Genomic DNA, 14,650 nt, shown 5'->3' with positions numbered 1-14,650 from the left:
TGGTCTAGAAATTCAAATCCAGTTCTCAGATTTTGAAGAAACTATTCATTTCTCATGTCTGCCTCTTTTCTTAACTTTCTGCCTTCTCAAGCATAGTATTAGTTTGAAAACATACAATCTGTGTTCCTAAGGTATCCTTTTTTTTTTTTTTAAACAGATGCCTGCCAAATCTTTTGCAATACTTTGCATGCTCTTAACATTTATCTCTAGATGGATCATATGGTGTATAGTGATAGGTTTGGTAAATCTCAGAAGGTCTTGGGAAGAAAATCTATTCTAATTGTTCCTATTAGGTTAAAATATGACTACAGTAGTACCTTCCAATAGGGATTCACCAATCATGACTGTGCATGGATTATAATGAGAAAGGTGACGGAATTTGAGGCAGAACTGTGTTAAGATCTGGACTTTGTCCCTGTGTCACCTTGTAATATCTGTGACACTTCATGTCTCTTGACTTTTGTTTCCTTATTTGCAAAATGAGAGATGTTGTCTTGATCAGTGCTATCAATTCAAATGGAAACCAGAAGTCCTAATCCATACATAGGAACCCTTGGGGGAGACATATTGACCTAGGAAACCACAAATTACTATTATTGATGTTTCACTGATTTTAAAAATTAGTTTTGTAAAATATCTTCCAATTACATGTTAATTGGACACTGGGCTGCTCATCTCTTATCTAGATGACCTCCGGGGTCCCTTTCAGATCTAAAGCTCTAAGTGGGGGGACCTCAGCATCCATAGCATCCATAGCATCACAATTGTAGCAAGAGGAATAGCTTTCTCGGGAAGTCTCAACTCTCCCCTATATAAGAGTTTCATACGTGTTACAAAAACTAAATATTCAAGACTAGTCTTCCATTTATGTGTCACATTGTTCCTCTTTCTGACCTCATAACATATATTTTAATTCTCACTTGAACTCATCCAATCCAGTTCTTCATTTTGTTTTAGGGCAGGTTTTTCATATTTTACTCAATTTCCCTAGTATCTAGCATAGTTCTTGACACCTAGGTACTTAATAAATGCTTAATGATTAAAGCACTTCTTCCATTCTTTCCAGGAATAATTCATTCTCCCTGATGAGTTGGAGAAGAGAAAGCCATTCCTCCACCTTTTTGATGTTCTCTGCTAGAGAAATCAGCATGCTTTTTGCCCAGACACAGCTGTTGCTTAGCACCAGCAGGGATGCAAATATAGCACATTCTTTTTAGGTCTTTGCAAAATTTTCTTTGCCCTCCATGTTCCTTGGAAGCAAAATCCTCATTTCTCTGTTCTTCTTTTGGGTACGTCTCATGGCAAATTTTCTGCTGCTGCTCACAGTAGGCTTTCAAGTGATGCTTTTTAAAAGTGGGGCTTCCCTGCCTTTCCTTGCAATAGGACTGCTTGCTCACTCAGCTGTCTTTTGACCTGTATTGACTAGATTCTAACCAAAGGCCAAATACAAAAGGATGCTAGCTGCCCTCAACTACGGTCCACAGCTTTTAAGTTGAATTCCAATCTGAAATCCTCTCTTCTTCCTTCCCTTCTTCTCTGTTGATAGGAGACAAAACAATTTGCATCTTGTTTGATGTAGTATTCATGGCCTACAGTGGTCCCTTTGCAAGGGTTGGCTTGCAGTGGTCACTTGAATTTACTCAGCTGCCTCTGATCTCCATCAAAACCCTAATACAGATGTAAAGCTCTCTCAGCTTTTACTCGTGAAATGTTAGGTAGAAGACTTTACCCAGTATGCAACTAGAAATCCGAGACTGGAGTGTGGGGAAAGAGAGGTGACATGAAATGAATGGATAGCGGTCAACTGGATAATTGAGATGACCAAGGGGGAGGTGGATCAAAGATGGTAAAGAACTTTGAGGGGCACCATCATTAAGAGTGGGAGAAAGATGAGGAACTCTCTAAGTAGACTGAGAAGTAGCTGTCAGAGAAAAAAGAGAAGATCCTTAAGAATATCATGGAAGTCAATCCAAGGAAAGAGTGCTCACAGACAAAATAACAGAGAGAAGTACAGAAATGTTTGGTGGGAAATGGGGGTTAACCCTTTTGGGATCCACTTTAAAAAACTAATATTCTACAAGTAGATTATTGAGAGCTGAAAATATGTAGCTAAGAGCTATGTAAGTAGCTAATATGAGGCTAAGGGGTGGTAGGTTTGTTGCATTGAGGTCAAGGAAATCAGATTTTTACAAAAGTTTCCTTTTAAATGGGATTTGGCAAGGAGAGACTATCCTGGACTATCAGGTCTGATGGCTACCGAACTAAGCCATTTATCTAGGACAGAGAGATTCAAAATTTCATGGGTCTTCACTGAACATGGATGAGGGGAAAATAAGGTAAATCAGTAGAATGATAATTCATTTTCAAAATTTGATTTTAGTGAGATCCGATCTCTATATTTATAGCTTTATCTCTCTTTAGCTATAGAGATAGATATCCCTCTATATAATTGTATTTGAGCAAGACTTGAGATTTCATAGGCATGAAAAGCTCCCAATGAAGAAATCCTCCTACCTATGCAGATTGGCCCATGTACTGAAATTTACAGTTTTAGAAAGTTTTCTGAGGCAGCTAAATGTTACCCTAGTGGATAGAGTTTTGAACCTGGAGCCAGGAAGAGCTAACTTAAATCCAGCCTCAGAACCTTACTGTAGGACTATGGGCAAGTCCTTTCATATATATCTGCTTCAATTTGCCCATCTATAAAATGGGCATTATAATAGCCCCTACTCTAAGGGTTATTGAGAAAATGAAAAGAGGCAATATTTGCAAATTGTTTAGCACAGTGCCTAGCATATAGTGGGTTGATGATAAATACTCGCTTCCTTCCCTTCCTTCTTCCCTTCCCTCCCTCCCTCCTTCCTTCCATCCCTCCTTCCTTCCCTTTCCTTCCTTCCTCCCTCCTTTTCTCCCTTCCTCCCTCTCTTCCTCCTTCCCTCCCTTCTTCCCTCCCTTCCTCCCTCCCTTCCTTTCTTCATCTATCAAGGGTCATGCGAACCAGAAATTGAACCCAGATCTGCTTCCACTTGACTACATCAGATTTTCTTTATCCCTCTGTCACCTCTTTCTCCCTTTCCTTTCTCTTTTATCCCATCTTTCTTTTGTTTCTCTTTTTCCCTTCTTTCTTCCTTCTCTATCCTTTCCTTACACAGCCTAAGAATTTCGGTTGTTTCATTGATTGGGGTCTTCAGGGTTGCTACAATTTGGTGAAATCCAAAACCTTCCCAGAAGTGGAAGAACGAAATAGGGAGGGGGTGGAACTTGAAGGAATATTCCTTTTAACAAAGAAAAGCCAACTCCCTGGGAGGGGAAGCCAGCAATCTGCTCAAAGCAAATGAAGGGAAATTCTTCATATCTAAATGGTTCATTGACCCATGATAATACAGCCGCACAGCAAAAGGAGGATAATTATCTTTTTAAGTATCAGATGCCCTGTGGGTTGAAGCTTCCCTCTTCCTCTCTTGAAAAATGAACTCAGATTAAACAAATGCTCTTTTTCCTAGTTTACCATTGACATGAATTTTCTTATTATGAGCAAAATTAATTAGTTTTTTCCCCCCTCTTTTATTCCCCCCCTTCCTTCTCCTCTGCATGGAAATCAGCCCTCCACAACTAGTGCCCCACTTTCCCCCTTCGGATTTCACTTTAGCCAATAAGCATCAGTTATGAAGATGCTTTATATGGTGGTAAAAATAGCATATAAATTATTGAAAATTTTTTTTTGCCCTTTGGCAGCTTGGGTTCCAGGTAGTGACAAGTTCTTTTAGAGCAACCAAAGCACACGGAAACAAAACAGATCAGCAAAGAAAAAATAATATACATTTCCAGAAGAAACAACTTGACGCTTTTCTATCCCCGTGGGACTTGAGAGCTAAGCAAATACCAATATGTGTTATTTTAAAACTAATTTAAAGGGATGGATCCTAGTGAAAGTAACAGAAATAGCATTGATCACTTGTAAAAAAAAAAAATTAAATATTGATATGTAACCTGTAGGTTATTCTAATTACATCCTGACCCTTTCTCTCAAGAACACTCTAATTTTCCTCAGACTAATAATGCAGATATATTTACTCTGATAAACTTGAGACTGCATTAAGAAGTTCTCGTCTATATAAGTAGACAATCCTTTCCACATACTAATGATTTCACTTCAAATGTCTTGGCTTCCTGGAAATCAGTCTGACATAACCTTTTCGTGAATTGCTTAACTCCTGGTACATTTCTCGGTTACAGATGAGGTAGATGGTACCTTTTCTAAAGATCTGCAGAATTTCTAACAGTTAAAAAATAACTAATGTCTTTTCATTTCATTCTTTCCTTATTTCTCCAAAGGGTTATTGAAATTAAAATTTAATTCCGGCAAACTAACTAGGAAGGAACTAGTTTTTTAGCACTTTTCTAAGCTAATACTTTAGGCTATTCAAAAACTGGGGATCAGGAGACAGAGACCTCCATCACTGGCTCTTTCCAGGATCCTTTTGGTGTCCCAAGATAAAAAAAAAACCCAAAACAAAACTTAACTTCTCTGTTAACTTCTAACTGCAATTTTAAGATAGAGGATGGTGATAGTATTCACTGGACAAAATATTAATGCTGACTTGGAACTTCTTGGTGTTTCCATATCCCAGACTAAACTAACCTCTGACATTATTAATGATTGCTCACTAAGAGCTATATTCATATGAACCGTGATATGCCTTAACACAGACTATAACACAGATGTCTTGGTGTGTCCCCTGCGCCCCGTGGAACGTTTCCGTGACCTGAATCCCAGTGAAGTGGCAGATTTGTTTCAGATGGCCCAAAGGGTTGGAAATGTGGTGGAGAAACATTTCCAGGGAACTTCCCTCACCTTTTCCATTCAGGTGGGTATACTGATTGCTTGGATTATGTGTTTTTTCCTCCCTTTTAAAATTTGGCTATCTCATGTTTTCATCTTTTTTAATCAATCCATTCTTTCATTTAATTGACAATAATTATTGACTAGACGTGTCCTAGAGGGGCAATAGAAATAGGCTGAATTTGGTTCTTGGAACCAACCCCTGCAACTTCCTGTCTGTATGACTTTGGACTACTCACTTTGCCCCTTTAGCACTGTAAAATGAGAAAGCCAGACTAAATGACTTTTGATATCCCTTTTAATGCTAAATCTAAGATCCTGCATTAGAAAATCCAGTGACACTTGTGCTTCAAATAAGGCAGCTCATCTTCACTGAATTATTGAAATGTCAGGTGTTTCTGCAAAGTTATCAATTTTACTACAATATAAACAGAGCAGAGAAAAGCCTTAACCTAGGATGCATCTACACTGCCTAAAATAATTCTGAAATGATGGGGGAAAGCAAATCAAAATGAAATTGAGAAGGTGATTTCATGAACAGTTAGATGTGTTAGAGAGGTAAAGATAGAGCTTTTATTTAAAGGAAATTGATTACTTGGTGAACTATTTCATGTTTAAGTGAAAATATTTTGTATCTTAAGATTATTCTCTAATTCTCTCCCTGAGAACTCTCCAGGACCCTGAAGCAAATGTTCCTAATATATTATATGTTATAATGTATTATAATAAATGTTCCTAATATATTATATTTGGCAAAATGATATTTGGACCCTAAGGATGGATTGTTTTTCTTGCTCTCATGTCTATTGTATCTTAATGGATACAGATTCTAATAACTTTTTTTAGCCAAAGTATTTCAGTGTTTTTTGGTAGACATAGCCAATTGGTTCTATAATATTTCTGTTGAGGATATAGAAAAGTTCAAGTAAAAAGGTGAAGAAAATTGCAAATGCCTCCCAAGAAATCCATCCATTCATTCTTTCATAAACATTTTAAGTCCCTCCTGCCCCCCATGCCCGCTGCGTGAGCAAAATTCGCTCTTCCAGGAAATGACTAAGGGCACTTCTTTACTTTGATTTCTGAAAGAGCTGGTTCATTCCTGAAATCAGGCTGACATCTGCTTTCAGTTACGTCTACCATATGTAATAGGTTTTGTCCTGGCTTGATGCCCGGGCCTGGTTAACATGTTCCATGGGTTTTGGGTAGGTCAGGGGTACAGAGACCAGGAACTGATGGTGCAGTAGGAGTGGGAGGCAGAAGGGAATAAGGGATTGGGAACCCTGATGGACTTGTCCACGTTTTCTCAAGGTTAATGATAGGCAAAAGATGGACAATTTAAAAAATCTAATATGGGGAAGTCCTATACCCCACTTTACTAATTTACTTAAATCAGTTTTCCTATGTACAAGCTTAAGATAATCAGATGTTAATTACACTGCCTCTGATTTTAAGAGACTTGCAAGATATGCTTCACATCCCCAAATGGTCCTCGGCTTTCCTTTAAAGCAATCAGAAGAGCAGAGCCATGAATGGAAAACATGTAAAGGAGTAAGGAAGGATGATACTTTGTATAATTTATACCTTTTTTATATCTAACTTCTCACTTAGTCTTCGGAAGAAATGGGAAAGTCTCTTCTCAAATGCTTGAAGTTGGATAGTGCCCATGAGAGTACTATAAATTAACACACAATGAAATTGGATATAAATTATTAATGAGTAATATTTCTGAATAACTATGAGACTTAAGCAGTATACCCTGAACTCAATTCTTTCTTCTTGTTGTTTTTATTATAGGATGGGCCTGAATCTGGACAGACTGTGAAGGTGAGTACTTATATATGCAAGTAAATAAGGGAGGATTATGAAACTTAATAGTTCAAAAATAATCTACAGCAGTCAGTTGAATTATATGAGTTGTGGGGACCCTCTGTCCAATATTACTACAAATGCTTAAATTATTGGAATTGTGCAGAGCAATATGGTTGAGTTCATTTTTTTCTTAATTAAAAATATCCATTTTCCCCCTTCCTCCCCTACAACTGAAAAGAAAAAAAAGATTAGGGAACACCTTGGAACAAATGCCAATAATTAATTAAGCAGAACAGCATCCCATATTAGCCATGCTGTTTTTCTTTTCTGTCTCTCTGTCTGTCTCTGTCTCTCTGTCTGTCTCTGTCTCTCTCTTTCTCTCTCTCTCTCCTTCTTTCCTTCTCTCCTTTCCTTCTCTTTTCTTTCCTTGTTTTCTTCTTTCCTTCTCTTTCTCTTTCCTCTTCTCCTCCCTTCTTCCTCTCTTCCTTCTCTCCTTTCTTTTTTCTCCCTCCTTTCCTTTCCCCCTCCCTTTCTTCCTTGACCTATCTATCATTCTATATCCTAACTTCATTATCTCTCCATCAAGAAGTAACTGACATGTTTCAACATGAGTGCTTTGAAATTGATTGGTCATTTCATTGATTAGATTTCCCAAATCATTCAAAATTGATTGTCTTTACACTATTATTGTAATTGTATAAATTATTTTTTTGATTCTGCTTATTTCACTGTGCATTAACTCATTTTTACTTCCATCCTTTTACCACTACAGAAAGAATTGCTGCAAATATTTTGGTACATATAGGTTTTTTCCCCTTATTTCTTCATTTCTTTGGGATATAGGACTAAGAGACATATCACTTGTCATCAAAGTGTATGTAACTTCTGGAGAATAATTCCATATTGTTTCCTATAATAGCTAGACCAATTCATAGTTTTACCAATAATGCAATGTGTGTTTTTACTATAGCTTTACCAACACTTTGTTGTTCAATTTGCTAATTTTATGGGTGTGCAGTAAAAATTCATGTATTTTAATTTACATTTTTCCAATTAGTGTTTTGGAAGCATTTTTTTTTCACAAGATACATATAGTTTGGATAACTATATAGATATCTTGGATTTCCTTTTGAAAATTTCCTATTCATACTGTTTGAGCCTTCTTATTTGGGGAATGGCTCATAAATTTGAATCAATTAATTGTGTGTCTTAGAAATGAAAACTTTATCAGAGAAAGTTGCTGTAAAGATTTTTTTTCTCAGTTAATGGTTTCCCATCTAATTTTAATCTACATTTATTTTGTTTGAGTTCAAACTCTTAGATTTTTGTGCAATTGAAACAGTCCATGTTAACATTTCTTTCTCTCTATCCCTTGCTTAGTCATAAATCTCTTTCCTATACATAGACCAGAAAGGGGATTCCTTGTTCTTCTGTTTTGTTTATGACATTTCTTTTTTAAATCTGGTTTCTGTCCATTTGGCAAATATAGCGTAAGATGTCAGTCTAAACCTAACTGAAACTTGGTGTCCATTTCTTTGCCACATTTCATCTTCTGATATTCTGAAAAAAACAAAAATAAAAACAAAAAAAGCCTTTCTTTTTGTAAATAAACAAACACAACCAAATATCTCTTTATGGCAAAATCAGGTCATATACTTTTATACTTTTATTAATTATCTGAGGATACAAAGAAAGGTAAAAGATAGGCCTTACCTTATATAGGATAGCTCATAGTCTAATAGGGGAGACAGAATAAACAAAAACAAAACAAAACTAGGTACAAATAAGATATATACAAGTTAAATTGGACATAATTAAAGAGAAAGCATTGCTAATTTAGTCAGCTCTCAACTTCATGTTCTTTCTCATAGTAATAAAGCCAATTCATTATGCCATTAAGAAGTCACTGACTTTGTATTAGGTTGATGAACATGGAAGTTGAGGTTGATTTTTCTTTGTCTATATAGTATAGATTTTCAAGGCTATATATTCTATTTCAATGGCAAGGTGACTAGTACTTTGTCCCTGGGCATCTTATAGCATCTTATAGCACTTGTGCTAGTTCAAGAGGTGGAAAAAAAATTAAATTTAGTAACAGTAAGGATTAAAAAAGTTAGCAGATAACCCATTTCTTTTGTTCAATGACTTCATTGCTATACAACTCTTCTCCATTCCATTCCCCCCCCCCCAAAAAAAAAAAACCAAACTCCAAACAAACAAACAAAAATCTCTATCAAATTGAATTTATTAAAAGGATTTGAAAGTGCCTTTTCTGTTGTTTACCCCGGGGCATATTTTGAACTTGTTGCCAGGATTGCAACGGGCTAGCTATGTTGGTTTTCTACCTGTTTATTAGTAATCTCTGAATTCTGATCCTAATCCACATTGTGTATGAATAAGGAATGGCCTCAGAGACAGGGGGACCTGGGCTCAAGGTCTATCTATGACATTGCTTTTTTGACCTGGAAAAAAGAGCTTCACATTCCATTGCTGAGGAAGTTCTCTTAAAGAATCCATGTTGTACTTCAGGTAAGGACTGCATTAATTATTTTAATCCCAACAATCATTGGGATTTCATTGATGATGATGATCATCTGCATAGTGCTTTAAGACATAGGATCTCATTTTGTCCTCACAATAACCCTGAAAGTGGGTACAATTATTACTCCCATTTTACACATGGAGAAAAAAAAACGAGGTATAAAGAGGTTAAGTAACTTATTCAGGTCACAACATGAAGTTTCTCAGGCCAGATATCAACCCAGGCCTTCCTGACTCTGCATCCAAAGGTCTCTCCCCTTTGCTACCTACTTGCCTCTATAATTCCTCATACCAATGAAATCACAGGTCTGGTCCCCCCCAAACAATAATTAAAATAATAATTGTGGCTTCTTCTAGTCATGAATAAACATGTTCCAATCTCTCTTCTTCACCACCCTCCTTTCATCTTTCTCCTGTCACTTCCCCTGGTCCTCCTCCTGACTGAAGTTCAAGGCTGATGGAGCCAGTGAAGCTTAAAACTAGATTTTAAGTGTACTAGTAGAGGAAAAGGGAGGATTTATTGGGATATTCTCCACTTGCCTAGTTTTAGAAAAATAAGATAAAATGCAGTGTGAGTCTGCAGCTATGTTTCACTTCCTGAGGTACAAATGCAAATCCCAGGGTAGTCAGATTCTCTGCTTCCATATTAGATAAAGACTATGTTTTTTTTCTTGTTGAAAAATCAAAGGAAAGTTGAGCTATAGTTAGAGTTTTGTGTTTTGTAAAATAAGATTAGATGGATACAAGAAGGCATTGAGTGGATTAAGATAACACTCAGCACCAAATGATAGCAAAAAAAAAAAAAATCCCCTTCTTTTTAATTTGCAGTGTTGACCTTAGTTTGGATGTGGCTTTTGCTGCTTGAGACAAATGCCTAGCAGAATTTTTTTTTTTTTTTAGAAGAGGCCTAAGGGAAGATGGGGAAACGTGTGATACAGAAGGCAATTTACTGTAAGGGCTGACACTGAACAGGTCGGCAGATGCTTGCTGGGGAAAAGGATTGACTGCCAAATTGGGGGTGGGGGAAAAGCATGATGGGAACAGGTGAAAATGATATTCTTTCATCATGACGTTCTAAACAATATTTTGACATTAGTAGAGTAAATAAATTGGTTGCTGGGGTGAAATATTTGCCTTTTTATTTCTGAGGAGAAATAGTTGAGAATCTTTTCTTTTGTCAAATAACATTTAGATAAAATCAGTATTCATAGGGAGTTACTAGGAGGGGAGGAGGGATTTCTCTCATACCCATTAGTGTGGAATATTAAGAATTAACTCTTGGTACTCAATTGGGAGGTCAAGCTGAGAATCTATTGGGGATGGACCATTAGGTTTATTTGATAAAGTAAGGGGGGGAAGGGTGGGTAAGTTAAATCACACGAAAAACTTAATGAATATCCCTGGCTTAACTAGATGTGACTTGTACAAGATGATGATTTAATAGTGCAACTCACCTAAATTCATGGGTGCTCTTTGGCAGGGGGAATTGGGGACAGTGATATTTTCTCAAAATTTATTTAAAGAGCATCTAAGTCAGGTCCTTTCTCTATTTTGTGTGAAAGATGCTCTGAACATAAATACTCAGAAAGATAAAAATGTTTGAGCAGAAAGGAAGATACTTAAAGATAAAATAATCTAAGCATTTCAGTTTAAAATGAGAGAGGCAATACCCTTGTGTGTTGATGAAGGTAAAAGAAAGGCCAGGGAGATTTTGCTGCTGCCAGATGTAAATCTGCTCTCCAGAGGTATAGGCCAGGAATTTAGAAGGCCCTGGCCTTTTTCTTTCTCTCTACCTTTTATTCTGATTTCCACTTCAAACATGATCTCAGAGATGAGACTCAGCCTGATACCACAGCCTCCATATGGTTTTCGTGATTCCATGTTATTTTGTTTAGTTTTAATTTATTTGAGCTGAGTCCTCCAGGAATATAACAATGAAGGATAAAACTGGAGTAACAAGGAGTTTCTTAAGTCCATTGGACAGTGCCATAGAATTTGAATTAGTCAGCACCATTTAACAGCATAAACTTCATCTTGCTTCATCTTGTTGGCTTATTGGCAGCTGCCAGAATGGATGTGGAGAGGTTCCTGGCTTTCAGCTATGCAAAAAGAACTGTAGCTCTTCTTGTCGGTGGAGAAGCCTTCTAGGAACTACATCCTTATACATCAAGTTTGCCATAGCATCATAAATTTAAGGACAGAATACACTGAACAGGCCATTTAGTCCAGTTATCTCAATTTATAGGTAAAGAAGCCAAGACCCCAAAAGACTTGTCCAGGCACACAAGTAGTAAACGACCGAAACAGGATTTTAATTGAAGACCGTGGACTTCCAAATTAACATCTCCCCCCTTTTTTACAAGTTACCTTTCAATCAAATAATAAGCACTTAGTAAGCACCGGAGATCACAAAGGAGAAAAAAGATACAACACTCCCTATACTTAAAGAATTTACATTCTGTTGGATAAGACAACATATATGTATTATTTTGCATGTACAAAGAGAGTGTATGACCCTGAAAAGGCTAAATATCCAAAGTCCATCAGATATTTGTCCTTCGTTCTCTAAAAGGATCATGACATCAGGGGGGAGATGTCTTGACATGAAAATGAATTGGATTTAAGAGAGGAAGTTGGTCAAGGTCCCCTGCCTCAGTTTCCCCTCCCCAGATAGAGAGCAAGGAGACTGGAGGTGGCCCTGGATGCAGGTGGAGACCTTGGACTTTTTAAGCTAAGGTCTTCAACAGGTCTTAGTTGATTGAGGCTGCACCCATTCAGTGATTAAGGAGGCAAAGCAATTGAGGGAAAGAATCTCCTCTTGTACCTAGTTAAAAACAATTTTTTTTTAAAATAAATAAATCTGGGAGGGGAGGACCCTCAGGGCTTCTGAGAAAACTTGATGACTGAGTTTGTACCATGGAAGTAGAGTACACAGCAGATAGAAATGTGATACCCATCAGGGAGTATCTGGGAACTGTGAAATGCTATTACCAGATCCATGGGGAGCTCCATAGTGCTGGATGAATGAGCTACCATGCCTGGGTGGGAGTCTGGGCAACATGTTGCCTATGGGTATGTCTTGGGCATGTGCCTGTTCCCTACAGATGTCCCTCCAGGAATGCCTCTTTATGTGTACTTTTTTTCCACTGATCAGGAGCAAACTTGTAGTATCTATCTATTGTGGATGAGTTTGACGATCTCTTCTTGTCACTTTTATTTACTATCTTGTTTTAGTAAATGTCTCATACTTTGGATTTTTATGTCCTCCAGTTAGACAAGCAATGGAGGAAAAACACACTAGTGGGGTCTTGTGAGCTATGGTATTGACCTTTAGAATGACTTAGACCCCATAAAGTTCTCTAGGGGCCTTCTTTATAAAAGAGTACACTAAAGGCTTCCTATAGATGAAGATATTGACACTTGAAGGAGATCATCAAACAAGTTTCTGGAAGAGTCAGTATTCTTTTTTTACTTATTTAGTATTTTTTTTTTTTATTAAACGATTTTTCTTTTTATTCACTGCTCAAAGAACAGTTCTTCTTTTGGGGCTGGGATGGTTGATAGATTATTCAGCTATTTTAGCTTAATATAAAATTTGTATTCTATTTTATTTCAGAAGTTTCAACAGTTAATTACTACACCATAAATTTTATAGCATTTATATATGTCTAATAAGTTTCAAGTTAATTACTACATTATATAAATTTTTATAGAATTTACATCTGTCTAATATCTTTTAATTTTTGCATTTATTAAATATTCTGAATTTATAAAGCTCATATTAACCAGAATAAATATGAGCAAGGGAGTCTTCTTGCTTTAGGTGACATCTACACAGCAGATTAAATTATCCAGATAATTTAACTATCATAATGACATGTTTTATAATGCCACAGAGCACAGAGACTTGACTTTAGGATGCCAATCAGTTACAGTGTGAGGGCTACCACTCTATGTTACCTTGTGTACACACCCAACTGAGACTTACTCTTAAAGTCCTTCACTCATCTCTGTCCCCAGAAGCAGCTTTTCGCAAACTGCCCCTCCCTGAAATCCCAATTACTCCATATTTAGTTTTGCCTTGAGTTTTCATCAGATGAAGGACATTAACCATGAAAAATGCCATGATTTCTTTTCCACCATTCTCCTCAATAAGGTTGAAATGTCCAGGGACAAATTTCCAGGTATCCAGGATTTCAGATGCAACAAAAACAACTATATATAAACGAGCTCCAGGCAGAGTAAAAGCAAGAGAAGGAAGGCACTCGAACTACTGAGGACCAACAAAGGCTTCCTGTAGAAAGGGAGATTAGCTGAGACCTAAAGAAGCCAGGGAAGCCAGAAGGCAGATTAAAGTGGGAGAAGATTCTGAGATTGGGGAGAGCTAGAGAAAATACTCACAGTCTGGAGGATATTGGGCAAAGCTCAGCAAGAGACTGATGTCACCAAATTATAGAATGTCCAGTGGGGAGGAAGGCTTACGATTTGAAGAGAAGGAAGTAAAAGGTTAAGAAAGCCTTATATACCTTCATCTTGGGAGACAGAGAGACACAGACATACAGAGAAACACAGACACACACACAGAGACAGAGACAGACAGGAAAAAGAAGGAGGGGAGGAAGATATAAGATTTTAAGGGAAGGAAGTGAAAGATTAAGAAAGCCTTATATACCTTCATCTTGGGAGATAGAGATCCACACATATAGAGAAAGACACACTGAGAGACAGAGAGAGATAGAGACACAGAGAGAGACAGAGGAAAGAAGGGAGGCAGAGGAGAGAATCAAAGGAAAAGAAGGAAAAATAGAAGAGGGACAGGGAAGAGGAGGTAGGGATAAGGGGATATATACGTGTATGTGTGTGTGTGTGTGCGTGTGTGTGTATTTATATAAATATAGATAGACAAAGAGAGGGACAGAGAGACACAGAAGGGGGCAGAGGGGAAAATGAGATTTGGGAATCCACTGCTTAGAGTCAATAATTGAAGTTTCAAGAATATACGTAATTTCCAAGAGAGTGATCCATAGGTATCACTTACCTTACCATATGGTAAGGTTTGTATCTGAAGAAACAAGTGGAAAGAGCAAGGTAAACCAGGGAGGAAAGGAGAAAAGGGTGATCAGAAAAGCAGGCTTGCCAGAAAATTTAACGTCACATAAGGGAAGGAAAAAGAGAGCATTAAGAAGAAAGGGGTGGCCACCAAGGTCAACTGCTGCAGAGAGGGCAGAAAAAAAGGAACACTATGAAAAGGTATTGGATTTAGCAATTAGCCGATCATAAGATGACCTTTAATAAATGCTACTTCAGTTAAGTTGGAAAGACAGAGGCTAGAGAGCAAGAGGTTAAAGAAAAAATTGTAACAATAAAGATGGGATATTTGTTTTCTCTTTAATCCACTTACTCTACCCATAAATTTCTGGTTGGCCAGGAATTTCTCTTGAGAATTTCAGGTACGCC

At 37.3% G+C, this 14,650-nt stretch overlaps 1 protein-coding gene across 1 annotated transcript in view; it reads left to right on the top strand.

The window, feature by feature from the left end:
* FHIT (fragile histidine triad diadenosine triphosphatase) overlaps positions 1-14,650 on the top strand; it is a 992,759-nt gene that overhangs the window by 644,358 nt on the left and 333,751 nt on the right. The window contains exons 3-4 of the mRNA XM_031938250.1: positions 4,723-4,868; positions 6,638-6,667. Of these exons, the coding sequence (XP_031794110.1) occupies positions 4,723-4,868; positions 6,638-6,667 (176 nt within the window). The remainder of the gene's footprint in view (positions 1-4,722; positions 4,869-6,637; positions 6,668-14,650) is intronic.

The sequence above is a fragment of the Sarcophilus harrisii genome, chromosome 1 (genome assembly GCF_902635505.1).
Source record: "Sarcophilus harrisii chromosome 1, mSarHar1.11, whole genome shotgun sequence".
NCBI lineage: Eukaryota > Metazoa > Chordata > Mammalia > Dasyuromorphia > Dasyuridae > Sarcophilus > Sarcophilus harrisii.
Note: the sequence above shows the minus strand (reverse complement) of the source record. Positions and strands in the feature narration are given on the sequence as shown.